Here is a 22,848-nt window from a genome sequence, read left to right as displayed (position 1 = left end):
GTACAGCAGTCTATGAGACAGTCAATACACATCATTTTCTCTTTCTGCACAGTGTTCCCCCTCTACTTTTTCTCTCTGCAGATGTCCATCTAGATGAGTGTCTGGAAGCAGCAAATTTCCTCTTATGTTGCTCTGTAGAGCCCAGTACCTTCAGGATCTGAACTTCCCCATGCTGCAGGGGGTGTGCAAGATGTTGGACAGAGATGCAGCAGGGACAACTGATGAAGAAAGGGAAGGAAAGTAGAGGGAAGGGAAGGAGCTGGAGTAAGTTGGGGATGTCATCTTCCAAGGTAGACATTGCTTAGAGACTTACTGGGCATCAGTTTACATGTGATTTGCATCAGAAGTGAATGCTTACGGGTCATTTATTTTTTTCCTTTCCTGACCTATTAAAATGCCTTTATCTCAACAGATGAGTTCTCTTGCTTTTGCTCTTCCTATTCTCTCACCATGCTGCCATAGGAGTGGGAGTGAGAGAATGGAAAATTGTACATTCTGTGTAGAACTAAAGAAAGATTTATGCAGAGTATGTGAATCTCCACACTTTTCTATGCCATACCGGTCCTGGCCATTACGAAACCATGTGGTCATCCTCAACTTACTGTGTGTATCAGTGATCGGCACGGTCCACACAGCAGTAATCTTATGGTACCCTGAAGCCAGGGAATACATTTTATATTAATAAGCATGTTTTCATCTCCTTCAGGAAGGCAGAGAGTTGAATATGTCATTTTTCAGATTATTTTCTATGTATTTGTATGTATGTATAGTAATACAAAGGAAGAGAAATACTACCATACAGACTGGGAGAAACAAATGTTCCTGAGATGAACATCTTTTGTTTTACAAACTCCTGGAAATGTTTTACAGATTAGATCAGCCAAAAAACACTTCTACTGAGTTATCTTCTCTTCTGAGGGGCTTTTTCTACGCGCAGGTCACAGTGACCTGACTTGCAAGTTAAAAAATCACATTCTGTTTTGTGACATTTCAGTTATACAAGTTTTTTTGTTTGTTTGTTTGTTTGTTTGTTTTTTAAATGAAATTAATCTCTATTCCAGAAAAAAAAAAAAAAAATCTTTTGCATGTATGTACTTTATGTATAATCTGCCTTTCAAAGTACAGGATGTGCTGCAAAAAGGTTCAGTTCTGATAGACAAATGTGGAGAAAAACAAAATCCTTCATTTAGTGTCATTGGCTTTCATTTTGCATTTTCTTTAAGTGACACGGACCTGTCTTTGCTGTGGTTTAACCTGGTAAGCACCACATTCCAGCTGCGCAGCCCTTCCTCACTCTCCCCTCCCCCAGTGGGACTGGGGAAAGAATCTGGAAAAAAAAGGGAGAATGTGCAGGTTGAGATAAAAATGGTTTACTGTGACAGAAAAAGAAGAGAAATAACTGTAATGATTTTATATATGCTGCAATTTCAAAAAGATTCAAGAATCTTAGCCAAAATTCCACGGTATATTCTGCATTACCTATGGAGTTGTGTCCAACAGCTGCATGTTAATGTAAAACACATTTGAGACAGAATTCATCTGAGTGGGCAGCCAAAGTGCAAAGCAGTGGTTCAAGGACTTTGTTCAGTCAAGACAGAAGACTGGGCTGTCCAGGGAAGTGATTCATCCAATGATTTTAGCCATCAGTATTTAGAAAATAGATCACATTGCAAAGATCCTTTCTGGCCATGCACAAGGCAAGCACCTGTAACTTAGAAGTATAAGTCAGACACCACAAAGACTTGGAAGGATTTAATCCACCCCTGGAGTAGTATTACTTATTTCCTTTGTAATTGTCTTCCACTTTGGAAATTATGCTGACTTGAAATGATCAGCCAAGCAGTTTTACAAGGCTATGACAGAGCAACGTAAGTTACCCTAAATTCCAGAGGGAGCAAATCAGATGCGGATGTGGACATTTGGATTTAGATGCCTACAGAGAAGCTTTGTATCCCATAGGTCAGTGTCTCTATGCTTGATACAGTCAAGTTCACTTAATGCAGTCAATTAAGGCAGCAGAGCAATTAATAGGTTGAAATATAGGTCTCCTCCTAAGGAACCTAAAACACTCTCTTGGCCTCTATAGCTTTGTTTCATATATCTCACAAACAGTTTGCAGGTCAGAAGATCAGAATTTGGACACCTCATAAACACAGCAACACAGATGTGGAAGACACCAGAAGTGGTCTTTTGCCTGAATACTGATGTCTGACTGACATCTTACTACACACTGGGATATCGCCTGCACTCCAAACTCTTCTTTAGGGAAAGAGAAGATGCAAATATCCCACGTGTCCTACATCAAACTCATTTGAAAGTCCTGAATGCTCCAGGAGAATTTAAATATCAAAAGATATTGGTGTTAATGCAAATTCATCTCTTCCGTGAAGTGTGTCTGTAGTGTTAGTTTTGCTAGCATCTTTTCTGCCTAGTACTAATCCTCTAACACTGCACAGAAAAATCAGATGATGCTCACAATTCTTTCTGCATCGAAATTGCAAAGCAACCCTGAAGATGAAACCTACATCAAGGTGCTTCCATCAGCAGATGGAAGTTGAGCACTGAATTTTTCTTAAAGGGCTTAGAGAAAGAAAACATGTTTTATCTCCCTCCCCCAAACTCTTCACCACATAGTCTTTCAGCATGTTAGCTACACTTCTTTTGATGCAGCCCAGATAACAATTGGCTTTCCAAGCTTTAAGTAGACACTGCAGGCTTATGTTGAGTTTCTCATCAGCCAAGACCAGAAGTCCTTCTCTGCATAGCTACTCTGCATCCATTCCCACCTAGCCTGTATTTGTGCTTGCAATTTTCTCAACCCAGGTGCAATACTTTGCAACTGGCCTTGCTGAATTTGATGTTTGCACGGGCCCATCTCTCAAGCCTGGTTTTATGGTTTTATGACATCATGACATCACGTAGTGCACTGGGAGTTAAAGGGTTCATGCTCCAGTTCATGGATTGTCACTATTTCCAGGTACCTGGTTCTCAGAATTTGGAAACCGTTAGAGCAAGGCCTTTGATTTTGGACACTCTCTCTCTCATTTTATGTGATTTATTAGCTTCCAATTATATTGTATTATATTGTGTTACCTTGCATTCTGGCGTCATATTCAGTAAATTATTTTTCTCCATTAGCTCACTGTCACTGTTTTTGTTTTTATCTCTCTACGCCTTCCTTATCCCCTTTCCCTTCTCCCAGAGCCTGGATCTGTGGGTCCCTCCACCCCAATTAGTCACGGAATTGGGCTGAACCAGACAGTAGAGTCTTTTTTTTTGTACAGAATCATGCCTGCCCTTCTACTCCTTTCATGAGGAAGCTATAAGCAGCCAGGAGGCCTGCCCTCAGTCTTCTCCAGGCTGAAGCAAGTGCATTCAGCTACCCCTCATGCATTGCCCATTTCAGTTGTTACTCGTTTGCTCCCTAATAGTTTTATATTCTTCTTATACTGTGATGTCCAAAACTGTGCACAGCTGCAGCTCAAATCGAGGCTGTACCAGAACAGAGGAGAGCAGGACAAGCACTTCCCCAACCATCTAGGAATAATGTTCTTAACACACAACATAATTTTTTATTTTTAATAAACACTTTTCTTCCTTTCATTAAAACAAGCCTTGAAATCCAGGGGGAATTATGATGAATATTCCTCTGGTTTCTGTGCATAGTTAGGAAAACAGGTAAAGACAGTTGTAATTAAAGCAGGCAAAGGCTCTGCAAATAGCTGCTGTGGGCTGCAGTGGCAAGAGAACAAACTAAAAAAATCTGTATTTTTCCCAGCACATGAATCAAAGGATATCTCTGGCCAACCACTGCTTCATCACAAAGAAATTCCTCCTTTCTCTGTCTGATTCCCACATGGATATAAAACAGAATAATTTCCTTTCAAAATGTACTTGTTCCCATTCTTCTGATAATATATGATTAGAATAAGTGACAAATCAAAATGGTACTGTATGCATTCACTGAAACACAGCTGAGAGGCCCCTAATTGACTGCACAATGCTTATAATGCTGAAGGAAGTAGCACAAAACTAGTTACTTGGAGTTTTAATAGGGCCCAGTGTGAGATGCAAGACTGGAAATGGAGTTAGACAACATGTTCCCACTGGGGCTCATTAGAGCAGAAAGTCAAAGGTGTTAATTACAAACAGAACAGACAGAGTTCTGCATCAAACTTCCCTTACTGAAGTCAAGCAGCAGTCTCCAGGCACCACAAACAGTGATCCCTGCAGCCAGCAATATGCACACGCAGAACGCGGAAACAAAGTGCTGTGGATCCACCAGTGCACACCTTGTGTTTCCCAGAGACTGGCGGATGTGCAGGCCGTGCTCTCCAGGCCTTCATTATAACGACCAGCCAGAGCACTGTGATAGCAGCACATGTGCCTGACGTTCATGCATCACAAACTAGCTGACAGGCTCCATTCTAACTCACAGTTTCCTCCCCTGCACCCTGATCCAGCTCGCCCCTGGATTCAGACACATGCAGGCACAAATGTTGCAGCTCGGACCCAGTCCTCTGTTACATCAGCGCTGGAATGTCTCCTTTTCTGCTCAGTGAAACCAAAACCAGGGGCTTAACAGCTTTCCTTGATGTCCACCTACCCCACCATTTTTGAGGATGTTCCAAGAAAGGAACTACAAAGTTCCGCATTAAAACTGAAGCAAGAACATAACGTTCATTATCTCTTTGTTACAGACTGTTCCAGTGCCCAACCACTCTTTCAGAGGACTGGTAAACCGTACGCATTATCGGTGTGCTATGGAGCTGGTGCTGCTGAGGAGGCCAGGCCCTGCACTCTCAGCTCTGCTCGCTGCCATGTCCCAGCTCTAAAGCTTTGATATTCACAGCTTTCCTCTCCAGCTCTCCAGGAAAGATCCAATGGATTTGTTGGACTGGAAGCCAGGTCTGTAGGGCAGTTCTCTGACATCTGTTGGTGCTCCATGCATTTTGGAGACATTTGGAAAAATCAAGAGCCTTGGCAGCTCCAATAGCGGCCGTGGAGCTCCAGCTTTCAGGTAGATATGAGTAGGGCCAAGCTCTGACTCTGCACATCATTGCGGTAGCCAGAGGACTCACAGCCCTGGCAGTGAGCCTGGTGCAGGGCTGTGGGGGAGCACAGGGCTGGCCCCACTCCTCATGACCTCTCGTGCCTCTTTGCAGCTCTCTATCACCTGCAGCCAGTGGCATACAAGGTCCTTTCCAATGCTGACTTGTGCAATCCAGGACGATTTAGACCAATAAAGCTCTTCTCGTGGTAGCATGATGGAGGAATTGACCTTTCTTTCCCAGAGACAGGAAGGCCCTACACCATTGGTCATGCCAAAACCAGATAGGAGCTGAGGGCCAATATCACCATGGGGCCACTCTCAGTGGTCTTTGAAATGCTATGGTGACCAGGAAAGAGTTTTTTGGACTGAGAGAGAGTCCTCTTCTCTTTAGAAGGATCACAAGGAAGAAATAAGGCAGCATAGGACACTCGGCCTTCTTTTTTTTTTTCACTGGAAAGGTCATCAAGCAGCTCAACATCGTCCTGCCTATCTTCTGAGCCTCTTTCCAATGCAGGGACTTGTGGGTCGAGGCAGGCACAGGAAAATTACTTATCAGTTGCTATCATAGTAGAACGGATTTGACTTGAGGAGGAATAATTTACTGCCAGTTAGAAGTGGATAGTAAAGAATAAAGGCAAAACTAAAATCACTTTCCTGCTCTACTCCTTTCTTTCCAGGCAGTTTCATTCCCAGATTGGACTGCAGTTTTTTATAAACTGCTCTGGCACAGCTCCTTTTCTCTGAGTGCAGTCCTGCAGAAATGGACCTTCACTGCCCACAGGTCCCACTAGAAGACTTGACCCTAGAAGCTGATCCTGCCACAAGCTTCTGTGTGAATTCTCCATAGACAGCAGTTTTGTTCAGGGCACAGCTTGAACTCTTGCATGGGGTCTTTCACAGGTGTCAGTGTGGGTATCTGCTCTGATATGGTTTCTCAAGAGCTGAAGAAGGGGAGCCTGCTTCTACATGGTCTTCTCTACAACCTTCACAGGAATCCCTGTTCTGGCACCTGGAACACCTTCTTTCTCTACTGATCTTGGTGTCTGCAACAGTGTTTCTTATGCATTTTTTTCACTCCTTTCTCTCACAGGTACTGCACAGCCTTCTTAATGCTTTCTTAACATCTTATCACAGAGAAGCCACCAGCACCACTGGTTGGCTCAACTTTGGCCAGTGGCAGCTCACTTTCTGAGCCAGCTGGAGCTGACTGTCTGATGTGGGGATTGGTCCTGGTCTCTTCTCACAGAGGCCATACCTGCAGCCTCCTGCTACCAAAACCTTGACATAAACTCAGGAAGCAGTCTATTAATTTACTATTATAGTAAAAATCTATTTATTTTTACATATGGTCTGCTTGTGAGAATGCTTGAATATGTCCTGGCCTATAAGAGTTGATTTGATGCACAAGTAATTTGCAGAGCACACATCCCTCTAATTGCTTCCCCAACTGATATTACAGCGAGGCCAAGGTCCACTAGCCCAAGGCTCTCCATTGCCCCTAGGAAGGAAAAGACCTCCAGCATCTGAGAGCACACTGTTTAAGCTTGGCAAGTGGAGCATGCCACAGAAATTGCATGTGACCCTGGATACACCACAGAGTTTGGTGCACCACAGAGCAACCACCTTGGCCATTTCCTTACCAGAAAAAAGAAATGTTGGTGTAAGGCTCATGGAGAGCCTTCAAACTGCATTGCTCAGCGATTCTGGCCCATGTGGACACAAGCACTTGGAGAGTGGCTTAATGGAAGAAAAGATGAAGAAAAGATATGCCCCAAAACTGAAACTGATGTCCAAAACAAAACAAACAAACAAACAAACAAAAACAAGAAAGAAAAAGAAACAAACAAAATCCATACACCTCTACACTCCTCACCGAGATGAGGTAACTTATCCTACTTAAGAAAAGCAACAGAGTTAACTGCCAGCACCTGTGCAATGTCTCTTTAGGGCAAATATGAAGGCGTCCTGCTTCTGGTGGGGATAGAGTTGGCTTTCTTCCTAAGAGATGGAATTTTACTGTGCTTTGGAACTAGGATGAGAACAATATTGATAACGCACTGCCATTTTGGCTATTGTTGAGTAGTATTTACACTAAGGCAAGGACTTCCCAGCTTCTCAGACTGCCCTGCTCATCCCACATCAAGAGAGGAGTGAACAGCTGTGTGGTGCTGAGCTGCCTGCTACGTTAAACCACAGCAGGGCTTTCTGAAACCCAACGTGGGGCACAAAGGCTTGAGATAACAACATGACCAGAGCATGTTCAAACATTTTTATATTACTGTCATTTAATAGCTGCTGGTCACAATGTTATTTATATTATTTAGATTTAGATTTAGATTTAGATTTAGATTTCAGAGACTATATGGCATATGATCCTTGTGCTATTTACTGTCCCTGGGGCTGGAGTTCCTGCTGAGCCACACTCAACACTGCACCAACTCTTGTGACAGGCCTTGCCGCTGCTCCAGCCCCTGCAACAGGATCTGCAGTTGCTCCACAGGCCATGCTGTGTCTCCAACCCTTGTAAGAAGCCCTGCAGTTTCCCCAAACTCTGTGACAGGCCCTGTGACTGCTCCAACCTCTTCAACAGTCTTTCAAAAAGACAACAAACCTTTGCAAGTATCAGCTGCTCCTTTACATAAGATGAAACAATGGTTGTGAAGTTTTTCACCTCATTTTGTAAGGAAAGTAACTTCTACTAAGAAGAGGTTAGAAGGAGAGGGTGAGGAAGGCTTCCAATAAGCTGGACAGTGACAAGAACAGGAGGTAGAACTTATAAAGGAGGCAGTAACCATCTGACCCCAAACCATGGGTGAGCTACAAGATGTGCAAGAATATCCCTTGGATCCCTCTCTAGGAAAGATGGCGAAGACAAAGAAATTGCAAAAGGGAGACAAGCCTTCAGCTTCTGGAGGTGACTCTCGTCAGCCAGGAAGGAAAGACATCCCTTCAAGAAAGAGCTGGCATGTAGCCCAGGCAAGTTGACCACTATGCAGAAAAAGTATTCAGAACGTGAAGGAATTAACCATGCTGAAGGGGATATAGAATATTGACATGCAATGGAGCTGCAAGAAAAACAATCACAAAAGGAGTTCTCCCACGAAAATTGCCACAGTGGTTTCTAGTCATCAGTTATCCAGGCAGGTTAGATGGGCTGATCTTACTTCTGAACATAAAGAAGGGACTTGTGATTTGCATTTACAAGGATGAACACAAGATGGATACCACAGTCAGGACTAGAGGTGTCCTGCCTCCAGCAGGTGGAGGAATCAGACAGCTGAGTCTGTCCAGCTGCATGGATTCAATGGCCTGGCACATCAGACCCATGATGTTTAAGGCTCTAGTCAATGCTGATGCACTCTAATGCCACCCAGCTGTAAATGGACAGAACCCACCTGTTTTTCTGGCATGACATGGAAATCCCAACAGCTAATTGTAGTGGAGGCCAAAGTGAGACCACCAGGGAAGGAGTGGCAGAAGCACCCCATTGTGACTAGTCTGGATGTTCCGTGAATCCTTATCATAGACTACCTCAGGAGGTAGGACCCCAGTGGGTGCACTTGAAAGCTGTATTGAAATATAGCTGCTTTGGAGGAGGAAGACATGAAACAGCTGTCTACCTTGTTTGGACTCTCAAAAGATCCTTCCACTGTGGGGCTGCTGAGAGTTGAAGAAAAGCACGAGCCGATCACTACTACTGTTGTGCACTGGTGCAATATCTCACCAACTGAAACTCCCTGATCCCCATCCATAAGCTGATTCATTGACTGGAGAGGCAAGGAGTGAACAGCAAGACTCGCCCACTCTTCACATTAGTCCCATAAGGCCTGTGGGGAAGTATGATGGAGAATGGAGGTAAACATTGGACCATCTGAATGAAGTCGCACTACTGCTGAGTGCTGCCATGCCAGACAAGCTAGAACTTCAATAAGAACTCGTATCTGGGGTGCCAACTTGGTTCCCCCAGTATGTGAAATGACAGAGAACTTCAGAGTGTGTGTATGCATACATGTGTGTGTGTTCATGAGAAAGGATTGTGAGAGATGACTACAATTATGCCTTCAGCAGCTCTTTACATCGTTGTCAACAGCTGGGACTGGTGTCATAGAATTACAGAATCACAGAATCATTGAATCACAGAATCACAGAATCATAGAATCATAGAATGGCCTGGGTTGAAAAGGACCATTAATGGTCATCCATGTTCAACCCCCCTGCCATGGACAAGGTCACCAACCGCTAGACCAGGCCAAGGTCAGCCATCATCTGACTGCTTCCTACTTTGGATTTAACAGCCTCTGATATCTTGTGCAGACTGACAGTAAATGAGGATCTGACCAGATTATGTCACATTAAGTCCCGGTGTCATTCCTTTGCTCTTCAAAAGAAGACCTTAGCTCTTCAACTGGGATGGCGGCCAACCTCCACAGATGCTCTGGAGAGAGATGCCAGGGGTCCAGCACCCAAGTGTCCATTCATGGACACTGAGTGGTCTCCATCAAGTTGGAGGTCTTTTAAGCATCCGTCATTCATTAGTTCATAAAATCATAGAATCATAGAATTTTAGAATGGCTTTGGTTGGAAGGGACCTTAAAGATCATCTAGTTCTAACTCTCACAACATGGGCATGGTTTTCTAGTTCCTTGGGTACAGCAAGCAGCATCTACAGCTGGGATGCTATACCTTAGGACCTGAGGGAATTACATTAGGTTACATCGGAGGAAGTTCAAATTGTGTATTAGGAAAAAGTTCTTCCCTGAGAGGGTAGTTAGGTACTAGGACAGGCTCCCCAAAGAAGCAGTTATGGCACAGAGCCTCTCAGAGTTCAAGAAGCATTTGAACAACACCATCAGACGGTGAGAAAGTTCAATCCTATGCATACTCATAGAAAAGAGACAATTAGGGTATGCTCTGGGATAAAAGCATCTGAAGTCAGATGTGATTTGGCCTCTTGAGCACCTGTAGACCACAAATGAGGAGGATTGTGTCAAGCTGCTGCCAAGAAGGCATGAATATGGAGCTGGCTTATGCGAGGAAGCTGTCTGGCAAGGATGGAGGACACTCAAGTCAAAAGGAGATTTGTGAGTTTGAGTACACCTACCAGTTCTCTCTCTTTTTCAGCTGGACAGAATGTTGGGCTTGCAGCTTTGCAATCCCTCACTCAACTAGCAGCCCAGCACTAATAAGTATACGGACCTGAGCCTAGCCTCCAAATCTGGCGATGAGACGACTGCAGGAGGAGGAATGCCACTGCCTCAGGCACACAGCAATCACCACTCTGTCTGCAGATGGCCTTGGCAGTTAATGTTAATTGCATGAGACGTGAAGGCACAGCAGAAGAGCTGGGCGGCAAGAGGTTTGGCAGAAGCTGCTCCGCCAGCAGCAGTCCTGCTGAGCGATTTGCAGCAGCTTCCTTTGGGGAACGAGTGCTGGGCGTGCCTATGCACACAAGCCTGTGTGCACGGAGCATCCCGCAGCAGAGGAAGACATTCCCCGCCCTGGAGATGCCCCCCCCTCTGCTCCCTGTCCCCACCCCTGCCCGCCTCCCCTCGTCCGTCCTCTCGTCTCACCTCCCTTTCTCTTCTGTCTTCACTGCAGACGTCCCCGCATTTACGTAGCCCTGCATCTTCCTATCTGCCTGAACATCTCTTGCTCCGTCTCTTATTCCCTCCCCCTTCCGCCTCAAATCTCATCCATCTGCCTCTTACTCTCTATCCTTGTTTTCCTTCCATCTCTCCCTCCCTACATCTGACTGTCTGTCTCGTCCCAGCTGATGACCTAGGCCATTATTCTGGTGAGTGTCTGCTTGTTTGTCCTTCAGTTTGTTACTTTCTCTCTGTTCTCTGTTCATTGTCTCCACTCACTGGGATGAGATTGACCCTATTCAGGTAATCCCTCTGACCATTCCTCATCCCTACTTCCCAGAGGATGTGCACGCTGTTTGCTCTGCCTGTCCGCTGTCGGCATGATGGCAGAGTGGGAATTTTTCTGATGCTGCTCATCCTGCCACCTCAGAGCAGGAACTGTGGGAAGTGAGGCAAATGTATCCGTATCAGAGAGACATATGGTTGGGTTTGGGTAGAGCTGAGGAAGCCCATTCATCTGCAGATACTTTGCCAGAGGGCAGCAAAACATTATTTAACAACACCCTCCCACTGGTGCCTTTCCGGGATTTATTTGCTCTGCCACAACAGAATACCTGACCCTGGCTTAAATTCTCTCTCCACTGTGTTCCTCCACACCGCCTGGCCTTTCAGTCTGCCCTTGTGAGTTACTCCACGAATATACTTCACAGGTGCAATCCCTTGTGCAGCTATATTCATGCTATACTGTTTATGATGGGACCCACTCATCTCTTCTAAAATGGATCCGTCCACCTTCTCATCCATCCACCCACCCATCCATCCATCCATCCATCCATCCATCCATCCATCCATCCATCCACCCACCCACCCATCCATTCTTCCATCCATCCATCCACCCACCCATCCATTCTTCCATCCATCCATCCACCCATCCATCCATCCATCCACCCACCCACCCACCCATCCATCCATCCATCCATCCATCCATCCATCCATCCATCCACCCACCCACCCACCCATCCATTCTTCCATCCATCCATCCACCCACCCACCCACCCATCCATCCATCCATCCATCCATCCATCCATCCACCCACCCATCCATCCACCCATCCACCCATCCATTCTTCCATCCACTTGTTGGTCCATCCATCCATCCATCCATCCATCCATCCATCCATCCATCCATCCATCTATTTAACAAAAATTCTTACCTCTGTATACTTCTGCATCTGCCTGTCCCCAAATGGATCCCATGCTGATATGTATTGCCCCCATCCATCCACCCGCCCATCCACCCATCCACTCTTGCTTTCACACCTTCTTTCCTTTTATCTCCTTTCGCTATTCTTCATTTCTCTTCAGAATTCTCCCATGATGGGAATGAGGTGCAGACCTCTTTAATGCAATTATACTCCTGGTTAGTCTTTATGAACAGGGATTTCTGAATCCCTGGATTTGCTCTGGTTATGCACAGTGGCTTAGGGCCTCCAGGCTTGTATGTAAGCATGGTGAAATTACAAGGAATCTTGACCACCCAGAGGTTGCCTGCTGGTGTTTGTGGATCTCTCCTCTTACATGAGACCCCTTCCTGTCTGCAGGTCTCCAGAGATGTGGCATCAGAGCTTTGGACTTTTAGGAAAAAGCGACATCAATGGTGAGGGGGGAATCGGACAGCTGAGGGACATTTAGGGGATAGGGGATGCCCTCAAAAAGAGGTAAAGAAAGGAGGAGGATAGGTTGCCGTAGTGGGAAATGTCTGGACTGGATCTTGTGAAGGGAAACAAGGATGGGAATGGTGAAGAGGTCTACAGCATTGGGGTGGGGAACAGAGGCATTGATGGGGAAAAGAAACTGGGATACACAAGCAGATGAAATTTCTTATGGCAGGCTTATATTAGATCCTCAACAATGCTATATCTAATCCATGCACAACGACTTATGATTCCCTTTTGCCCTTGAGGGGGGAGAATCTCTCCTTGTGCAACACTGAACTGTCAGCTTCACATTCCATAATGTGAAGCCACACACTTGAAGCAGTGTGTTGTTCGTGGGTTTGGATGGAAAGGTTGCAACTCTCTCAACAGAACCAGGATCCTTTTTGTTGGGAAAGGAGTTCTACGTACCCCTGTGCTCACTGCCCCTCTCTAGTGCTGTGGTGGATGCTGCCATCCAGGACTACGTAGCTGACGTGGTCTCTGAACTGATCTACCATAACGAGAGTCTGAGATCCTCAGAAGTTACTTTTGTCTTCCCCCTGGGCCCCCATATGGCCATTTATTCCTTCCAGGCCTGCAGTGAGGATGCCAAGGTCAAGGCTGTGCTGCAGGATGAGGTACCAGCATTTGGGAAAGAATGGGAGAACCGTGAGAGCAGCATGGGATGAGCAGCCCATGGCCTGGTCAGCAATCAGCTTTCTGTTCCTCTCCTTCCCATCCAGGCCCAGCAGCTGCACAAGTTTGCAGTGGAGAAGGAGAATTTTCATTACCTTCAGTATGGGATTGAGGAATCAGGCGAGGTGTTTGCCTGCTTCCTGGGTTCCCTGTCCCCTGGCAAGGAAATGGCTGTGACCCTACACTATGTCCAAGAGCTGTCACGGAAGCCAGATGGAGCAGCCCAGTTTGTGCTGCCATCCACAATGCATCCTCGCAAGACTCACTACAGTGAGTAATCCTAAAGGAAACCTGCCCGACAGTCACGTGCCCTAGAGAAGAACCATACTCCCAGTTCACTCTGTGAACAGACCCAATGCAACCTCCTTTGCACCCACTGATATTTTGCCACAATGCAGCCCCTGAGCAGATCTGTGCTTTCTTCCTTGTGTATTTTGAAGTGGATCCGTATCTCCCTCATGAGTTCCCCATAAATAAACTCAGAGACACTTCCAAAAATTTACTGACATCCCCAGTTCTCTCCACATGTTCTATATATGGATGCCAAATCCCACATGCACTGCATGGAGAGCCAGTGCTCTCCTTTATGCTATATTTCTGCTCACAGCCTGCAATTGTCGCACTGACAAGCTGCATTACAGCCTCCTGCTCACTGTCAGCCTGCAGTCACCCAGTGTTGTGGCTGATGTCCAGGCCAACTGTGCCCTCACTCCTTTGATCTACACTGCCCAGGACCACAGTGCTGCACAGGTACACCCTGCTGAATTCCAGAATTCTGGGAGCTGTCAGGTGGCATCGCTACTGAGCCAAAAGGAATGCACTGGGATCAGTGCTGTGCTCCCAGCATTATGCTGGGCCTGAGTCACTTCCTCCTGCATAAGACCAGGCAACCCTTCTCCAGGTCTCACTGGCTGGCACTCCCCCAAATCACCAATTGGAGCTGCTGGTGTATTACAGAGAACCTACTGCAGTCAGTGCTGTGGTGGAGAAAGGAAACCCTGCAGCCACTGCAGGTGAGTTCAGTTGAAGAGGGAATGCAGGGGCACCTCTGGGTATCAGGAGGTGCTGGGGCACAGGGAGACAGTGGGGACTGTGGGATGAGAGGCTTCATTGGACTACATGGGAGACATCCAGGTGAGTTGGTGGGGGTCTTAGGGCTCCTGGGGGGGGGGAGGAGGGAGAGGTGCTGGGTACACTGTCATGAAGTACTAGATCTACCAGGATGGGTACAAGGAACTTTATATTGGGGCTCACTGGGTAACTGTATTGATGGCACTGAGCTGATGGGACACTTGGCTGTGCAATTGGTGGACAGTGCAGTAGAGTATCAGTGTACCAGTATGGGGTATCAGGGTCTCTGGGATGGTGGATGCTGAGACAACAATGAGGAACAGAACCAGGATGAGGAAAGTGATCCCAAACTGCGCTTCATTGCACTGTGTATCTCCTCCAGGCTCTCTGTTTGGTGATTCCCTGGTGTTGGTGACACTGGCACCCAACATCCCTGATGCAAAACCTGGCCAGTGCCAGTCTGGAGAGTTCATCTTTGTTTTGGACAGCACTTCCCTTGAGCACATACAGGTACCTTCACAAAGCGGGGCCAAACTGGAGTGAAAGAGTAGGCTGAGAGGGAGCAGAGCCTGAGATTTGGCAGGACAAATCTAAGGACCAGGGCATCTGTATTCCCCACCAGTATCATCCAAGACAAGCCTGCTTTGTCTTTCCACAGGACCCCTTGCGCTTCCTTCTCAAAAGCCTGCCCCTGGACTGCTACTTCAACATTTACTGCTATGGAGCAACATCTGTGCGCATCTACCCGTAAGCAAACATGGGGCAGGATGAGTGCTATGTAGCTGGTGGGAAAAGCTCAATACTGCGGAGCATGGCTGGGTACTGTGGGGTTATGATAGATATTATGAGGCAGAATGAGATGTCAGAGAGCAGACTGGGATGCTCTGAAATAGGCTGATTGGTATGGGGCAATGTTGGGTACTGGAAGGCGTGACTGGAGGCAGTACTGGAGGGCAGGGCTGGATTCTGGGGAGAGGATCTTCGTGGCAGTATGGGAAAGCATCTCTTATGGTTCTATTGAGAAGAGTCTTGTAGAAACTAGGACTCCAGATCTCTTTATGAACTAGTAGGGGGCAGGGTCTTGCAGAAAATGATGGGGTACAGGTATGGTAGTGGGTCTCAGAGAGCACTGGGACCAGCACAGGGCCATGTTGGCAAGCATGCTCATGGCAGGGGTGTTGGAGCTCAATGATCTTTAAGGTCCCTTATAACCCAAACCATTCCATGATTCTATGAATGTGCTCTCCAAACACATTTGTCTGCTGCAGGCAGAGTGTTGAATACACCCAGGACAACCTGAATGAAGCAATGCAACTCATTCCCACAATTGGCTCCAGACTGGATGACACAGACCTGCTGGGAACTCTCCGCACAATCTACAACTCTCCCTGCCCCTGAGGACATGCATGCCAGGTCTGGGCACAGGGCCATGGAAGGATGGAAGGATAGATGTCCCAGGGGCACAGAGAGAACATAGGAAATGGGGGACGGAGGAGGGAGTGGACTGAGCAACCTAAGGGGAATGCTGGTCATAGGTGAACAAGAAGGATACTGTGAGGTGTAGAAGAGTGCAGAAAAAATGGTTCTGCATCTCAAGGGGTCTCTGTCCCTGAGTGGATATCTCTCTGAGGGTAGCTTCTCTACAGGGGATCTCTCTCCTGGACCCTTCTCCCCATTTCAGGGACATGCTGTCCCCATTTGGAGGTTCTTGTGCAAAGGCTCACCACTGATGTCTCCTGTACCCCAGCTCTTCATGTTCATGTCTGGGCTACCACCTGACAAGGAAGCCATTGCTGCTGAGGTCTGCCATCATCGCAACAGCCACCGGTAATGGGGGCTCTGCCCCCAGTTTTTCAGTCAGTCCACGATCTCTTCCCATCATGGATGAGGACCTCTGTTCACCTGTCTCAGTCCTTCGGCCCATTCACTGTCCAGAGACTTATCTCATAGCTCTATCCAGTATCAAAACCTCCACTGGGGAGTCCTTGCTTAATACTCCCATACTCAAGGCACCCTTCACAAAGTGAGCAGGGAGATTGAGGTACAGGGTTGTACACTCCTGCACCACCCCACTAGACTGGCCCCAGATCTGCCCCAAGCTCCAGCTCTCCTCTGACAGCTCCCTGTCTAACACCAGCTCCTTCAGTCCACTCGCTGACATTCCTCCTGCCCTCTTGTTCTGCACCCCAGATTTGTATCCCCAGCTATAACTCCAGTATTCTCTAGCTCTTTTCCCTGCATGCTTGCATTTATGCTCAGCTCCCATTTCTGAAGCCTTTCCTTGATTCTGCAATAGGTGTTTCTCCTTGTGTTTTTCCACGGACAGTGCTACCCTGGCCACAGCTCTTGCCAGGGAGACAAAGGGTGAAGCTGTCTATGTTTCTTCTGACAATGCGACAGTTCAGGTAGGAACCTGGAAGCCCTGGTTGCTGCCCTCTGTTCCACAAATGCACAGCCTTCCGGGTTCTTGGACAACCCACTCATGGCAGCCAAGACCCAGCTGCCCCTGAGAACCCAGGCACCCAGGCTTCCCTGACTCTACCCAACTGCCTCACTCCACTGAGAAATCCAATGCCCAGGCTTCACAGAGAATCACAGAATCACAGAATGGTAGGGGTTGGAAGGGACCTCCAGAGATCATCGAGTCCAACCCCCCTGCCAAAGCAGGTTCCCTATACCAGGTAGGTGTACCTGGCTTCTTCTTACAACAGGCTTCTTTCCTGCTATATCTCACAGACCTGACTGCTCCCAGGAAAGCCAGCTGGTGCAGGCCATCTGCTGTGGTTAACCTGGCAGGCAGCAAAGCAACATGCAGTCCTTTGCTCAGTCTCCACCAGTGGGATGTGGGAGAAAACTGGAAGAAAAGGAAAACACATGAGTTGAGATAACAGCAGTTTAGCAGGACAGAAAACAAAGGGAAAATAATAATAATAATAATAATAATAATAGTAATAATAATAATAGTAATAATAATAATAATAATAAAAGAATATACAGAACAAGTGATGCACAATGCTGTTGCTCACTGCCCAGCCAGTCCCCAGACAGCAGTCTCTGTCGCAGCCAGTGTTATCATTTAGCTCCCCCCTCCCAGTGTTATCATTTAGCACAATGCCATTTGGTATGGAATATCCCTTTGGCTGGTTTGGGTTGGTTGTCCTGGTCTTACCCCCTCCCAGCTCCTTGTGTTTCCCCAGTCTTCTTGCTGGCAGGGCAGTCTGAGAAACTGAAAAATCCTTGACTTAATGTAAGCACTGCGTGGCAACAACTAAAATATCGACGTGTTATTAACATGATTCTCATCCTAAATCCAACATGCAGCACTGTGTCAGCTCTTAGGAAGAAAATTAACTCTACCCCAGCCAACACTGGAACACCAATCATATCCGTGTCCACTAAGAACCCAGAGGGACCACATGCTCAACTCTAACGGAGTTCCCAGATTGTGGTGTCCTGCCATTTTTCCCCAGGTGCTGAAATGCTTGAAGCAGGCCCTCAAGCTAGTAGCTGAGGGAGTCTCTCTGGACTGGACTTTGCCCTCTGGCCTGGAGGTTGAGGTGCTGGGAGGCACCCCTCAGTTCATCTTTCAGAGTCAGCACATCTTCCTCTATGCACAGATCCATGGAAAGGAACAAGTGAGAGCTGGGGCTACCATCCCAGTTAACTACAGTTACCTTCCAATGACCTTCCAATAACCACTGGTAATCTTCCAGTAACTTCCAAATATCCCCCAGCAGCCATCTGTGTCTCCAGTAATTTCACATGTGTTTCCAGAATATGAAGGAGGCCAGTGGTGTCATGACCTTGCAGTTCAACCTGAATGGCCAGGTCGTCACTCACAAGATCCAGTTCCCACTATGCCCACAGGGAGATGGCCAGTAAGAGCATCTCCTTGTTTTCTGCACGTGGACTCCAGCTAAGCAGAACACAGATAGCTCACACATTCACAGCTTCCACACACCACGCCAAACTGGGAGAGAATCCAGTTCTCCAAGCATGGTCTCCTTCCCTGTTTTGAACCCACGTGGACAGGACCCAGGTACATGGGCATCACTTCCTCCAAGACAAAAGGGTCCATGCATCCAGGTCTTCCCTCTGCCCATCCTCACTCCTGAAAGGAGAGAACCCAGGCCCTTTCTTCCCCAGGATGTCAGGCCTCACCTCACTCTGTCCCCAGGATGGCTGGTCATCGTCTGGCCGCAAGATATTTGCTGGAGAAGCTGTTGCCAGAGGTTGCGAGCGGATCAGGGGATGAACCAGTGCAGCGTGCCATCGAAATCAGTCTCACATCTGGGATCATCTGCCCCTTAACCAGCTATGTGGGTGTTCGTACATCACGGAGGGCCCCCTGGTACCATGGTAAGGAAAGACACTTGGGGAAAAGAACTGGAGAGGTATTTCCATGTGTTGTTCTCATTCCACAGGAGCCAGAAGTCCAGCCACAATATGCGTAAGCCCCATCATCAACAGGTGCTTCTTCCCCATGACCTTAATTTAGATCCTTTCCCTCTTTGCTCTCAAAGGGCCCCTGGCACTGCTGCCACCTCGCCAGTCATTCGTTCCCTGCAAGATCCTTTTGCTTCATGGTTCCCTCACTGGCACTTCCTGCTTTCCTAAGACCATACGGTACCCACCTAGCTGGCACACTGCACTGCAGGAGTCATGGATTGCCATCAAGCAACTCACCAATGGCATTGCTAACTTATTCCAGCTTGGGGCTCACAAAGTAGGTATGGGACTTTGACACAGATAGGAAACACAGGGATTAATTAATGTCTGATAGGAGTGTTACTTTGCTTTTCTACACGTCTTGCTCTTGGTCTTGAAACTAATGAGTTTGAGTTTTCCCTTAATTATTCTTAAAGCTGAAAGTCCTTCAGCAATCGTAGGATCCAGGTCAAGGACGCCCATAGAAGTGTCAGGGCCAGTGCTTCAGCATGAAAGCACATTTGGACAATATCTGTTTAGGATGTCAGGAGACCACTGGGGCACCTGGCTGGGCAGAAATGTCAAGGGAAGAGGGATGAGTAAGGGATGTCCAAAAAGGGCTGGGGACAAGACTACACTGAGGACATGCAGGGAGGGCCTCAGTCTGCAGGTAGCTGCCTGAGGAAGAGTAGAGAGAAGTGTTCTGGGGCATTGCACACGGGAATGGAGAGGAATCATCTTCCTGTGATTCCCTGTTCATGTCTTGTTTCACAGCACCTAAACAGATGCCACCATCAACTTCCTCTCTCAAGTATGTGGATTCAACAAGATTTGTTTTGTGCTCTACAATTTCTGGGCCGTGGATGAGTGATGCCATTGCTGAGTGCAGAGAGCTGGTGGCACTGCAGAATGTGGATGGCTCCTGGACCCTCAGCTCAGATTTAGCTTCTGTGCTACAGGTTGATGAGGCTGAAATCAAGGGAAAGATGCCTGGTGAGGTAAGAGGAGGGTCCTTTCTGGAGGCAGCATTTAGTCCTGGAGCAGGGAGAACCAGTGAAAGGATCAGAAACCATTAGCCACAAAAGACAGGGTGGGAAGGAGTGAGGGACAGGGAGGATGTGCAGCAGTGTCACTCACTGTTCTCCTACAGGTCATGGAGCCTAGTTTCCGGGCGACAGTGCTGGCTGTGACCTGGCTGCAGAAACACAGCAGGCATTGCCACGAGATGTATGACTTGCTGGAGGCAAAGGCTGTAACCTGGCTGTGCAACCGAGCTGGTAAGCCTTGAGGGTCCTTTTCCTGCAGATCTACACAGCAGAGCCTCCTTCCCATTCTCTCCAATGGCATTTGCCTTACCCCTTTACAGGACCTCAATTTCCTGAGGGCACGTGAAATAGTCCTATGTCCTCTTTCTCCTTTCCTTCTCTGGGCCCTCCTTCCTGCCTCACTCCCCATCTCTCCTTCATTGCAGTGTCTCAGCTGGACAAGTGCCTGGAGGCAAGTAACACCCTCCTTGGGATCAGTGTAAATCCAAGCATCTTTAGGCAATGAGCTCAATATCAGCATACAGGACATCAGCACCTGTGGAAAATAATAGGACCACAAAGCATAGCTTAAATTTACCTGCCATGCTGTAACCTCACTGCTGCTACCAGCTAGGATAAGAGATGAATTCTCATTATTTGTGAGATGTCTCCTACTGGCTGGGCTGCATCTGCATCATGCTGAGCACAACAGAAAACATAGTTCACAACCTCCACCATGCTTCTTTTAGCTGGAGGTGGGAGTGGAAGGGAAGCATAACTTTCTTCATGGAGTGATGGCCCTTTCCAAATCCAGCTTTGGCAAAATGGGCTACTGGCCTGCTCACAGATGGCTTCTCTCTTGATACAGGACTGCCATGCACACTAGAAAAGATGAATGTTTAGAGGTGTTGACAAAAGGCATAGTAACCATAGCTCCCACTGAGAATGTGCTACACCACACTTCCTGCCATCCATGTTGGCAAAGTGTCTGATTCATCTTCCAATAAACAGTGAATTTTCTGCAAGCTACAACATGTGACAAAGCCTTGATCTTAGCTGTAGCAGCATCTGCCCAGGCTGATGGTTGATAGCTGACTTATTCTAGCTACAGCAGGAAAGTTACTGGTTTGTTAATGATCTACCTTCACAGCTTTAATGTTTTCACTCCATTGCACTAAGTGATTCCCAAAATAAACACTGTTCTTCCTTTAAGACTCATCTTTTCTGTCTGGAACAGACAAGTGCAAAATGCAGAAAAACAATCATCTATCGTTCCATCCCTGAAATGTCAAAAGAGACACTTTCCAAAAAATGGATTATTTCTATACCACAAGGAAAGCTGGAAGTGGCTAAAGCATTCCAGTGTTTTAGATCCAGAGCTCAGGTTATGGAAAGAAAAGTGAAAGAGTTGAACCTTCTGTTGGTCTTCCTGTGAGGTAAGGGTTTCCAGAATGAAAAGGGAGACAAGGCATATGGGGTGAAAAACGTGACACTCAGACCTGGGTTCTCATGCCCAGGCACCAGGAAAATCATGGCTTTATCCTGCAAATTAGAGGAAAGTGCAGTATTTGCTCAAGATACTCTGGAGTATTCTGGTGTAGCCAGTAGGTCCTTACATACAGGGAACGAGAGGTGACAATGTGGTTTAGTTCTGCCCCTGCCTAGAAGCTTTCCCTCCTGAAAGTCTGGAAAGTCATCATAGCATACAGTAGGGTAAGCTCTTCTAATTGTGCCTGTTTTCAGCATCTCCAGTCACAGTCCCAGCCTAAAAGTAATATGTATTTCAGTTTGGGTGAATCATCATCTTGAGCAGCTGTCCATCCCAGGATTTCTGTGGACCATCGAGGTGCTCTCCTTAAGCGTCTTCATTTCTTTAAAAAAATTCTAAATAATGAGAAAGATATATTAACGTGCTCATCTGCAACGCTGGGAAAACCCTAGGAAGGGGTATAGGAGACTTTTATTCCTGAAGCACAAGCATTAGCAATTACAATCCATTAGCAAGCAGTTTACCACAAGCATGTGCTAAATGATGCTCCTTCCCCAGTTCACTATCTGCTCATGCAGCCACTCACTGCTAAACTGTGAGCAGATCCAAAACTACAAGTGAGCATACTTGATATCAGTATCAACTCTTGTTCTGATCGAATGGGAATCTGCCACAATACGTCATCAGCTGAGGAGGAAAGCGTGAAGCATTAGCCAGCGAAGAAAGGAACTGTGACTATATGAAGTTATGTGTGTAGGGATCTTACACAGACCATGGCATGTAGGCATGACAATCACACAAGTGGAACACCGCAAATGAGGGCTGCATGTTTTTCAGAAGGGAAAGAGAAGCTGGGGCTTTGCGCTTTGTGTGAAGGAATGGATAGATTGCAAAGGACTGCCTCTAAAAAAACCAGCCATTGAGAGCTTGTGAGTAAAAATTAGGGACTGTGCCAAGACAGGACATTTGGTGGTCATGGCCTGCTATAGGCTGCCTGATCAAGAGAATCCTGCTGATGAGAACTTCTTGCTTCAACTACAAGCATCATCTTCACAAGCTCTCATCCTGATGAGGGATTTCAACCACCTGGATATCTGCTGGGAAAGCAACATGGTGGTCTGCAAACTATCCAGGAGGCTCCTGGTCCAGGTATGAGATAAACCAACCCAGGGAGAATTGCTGGTGGACCTGGAGGAGATACATTTTCTGTACTCCCTTACTGCAGAGAGCTGGGTAAGGTGGAGAGGAAACACCGCAGTTCTCAATCATACAATCATAGAATCATTAGGGTTAGAAAAAAACTCTAAGATCACCAACTGCAACCATCACCCCATCACCACAATGCTTCTCTCTGGACATAAATATGAAGGGACCCACACAAAAGTAACAGTTGCAGGCATCTGGAGGAAGGATGGCATTTGGACATCTTCACAGACATCTCGCCGCTGCTGTGCTGACCAGAAAGAATGTGAATATTCCCAGAGATGCCCCAAAACCAGACAACGGGCTGGGGAGAAAAGTCCCAGGCCCCATACTGGGCACTGCAGATTAAGACTGGGAAAACCCCCACACTCAGGTCTCAGCTTTCTGCAGGACTGCTGGGACTTCAGCGTGCCAGGCGCTGCACAGAAACACAGATGAAGCCCACGCCGCGTCCCGACAAGCAGCGCCACGGCGCCCCGAGCTGAGCTCGGACAAGGGCGCCTCTGGAAGCTGGCGGGCTTCTGCGCACGCGCCGGTTAAAAAAAAAAAAAAAAAAAAAAAAAAAGCCAGTCCGGCACGTAGTTATGCGCATGCGTATTATC

At 47.1% G+C, this 22,848-nt stretch overlaps 1 protein-coding gene across 1 annotated transcript; it reads left to right on the top strand.

Annotated features, from left to right (window-relative positions):
• Positions 1-12,215: 12,215 nt before the first annotated feature.
• On the top strand, positions 12,216-20,718 carry LOC128091704 (von Willebrand factor A domain-containing protein 5A-like). Its single transcript, XM_052704984.1, is given in 17 exon segments — positions 12,216-12,294; positions 12,725-12,972; positions 13,078-13,300; positions 13,638-13,780; positions 13,932-14,043; positions 14,484-14,611; positions 14,760-14,848; positions 15,370-15,514; positions 15,849-15,928; positions 16,398-16,506; positions 17,572-17,736; positions 17,876-17,979; positions 18,279-18,460; positions 18,625-18,831; positions 19,304-19,527; positions 19,680-19,806; positions 20,001-20,718. Coding segments are annotated over 17 exon segments (2,445 nt in total). The 3' UTR covers positions 20,081-20,718.
• Positions 20,719-22,848: the final 2,130 nt, after the last annotated feature.

Source organism: Tympanuchus pallidicinctus, unplaced genomic scaffold (assembly GCF_026119805.1).
Source record: "Tympanuchus pallidicinctus isolate F22 unplaced genomic scaffold, pur_lepc_1.0 scaffold50, whole genome shotgun sequence".
NCBI classification, from domain to species: domain Eukaryota; kingdom Metazoa; phylum Chordata; class Aves; order Galliformes; family Phasianidae; genus Tympanuchus; species Tympanuchus pallidicinctus.
This window is presented reverse-complemented; position numbering and strand designations above follow the sequence as displayed.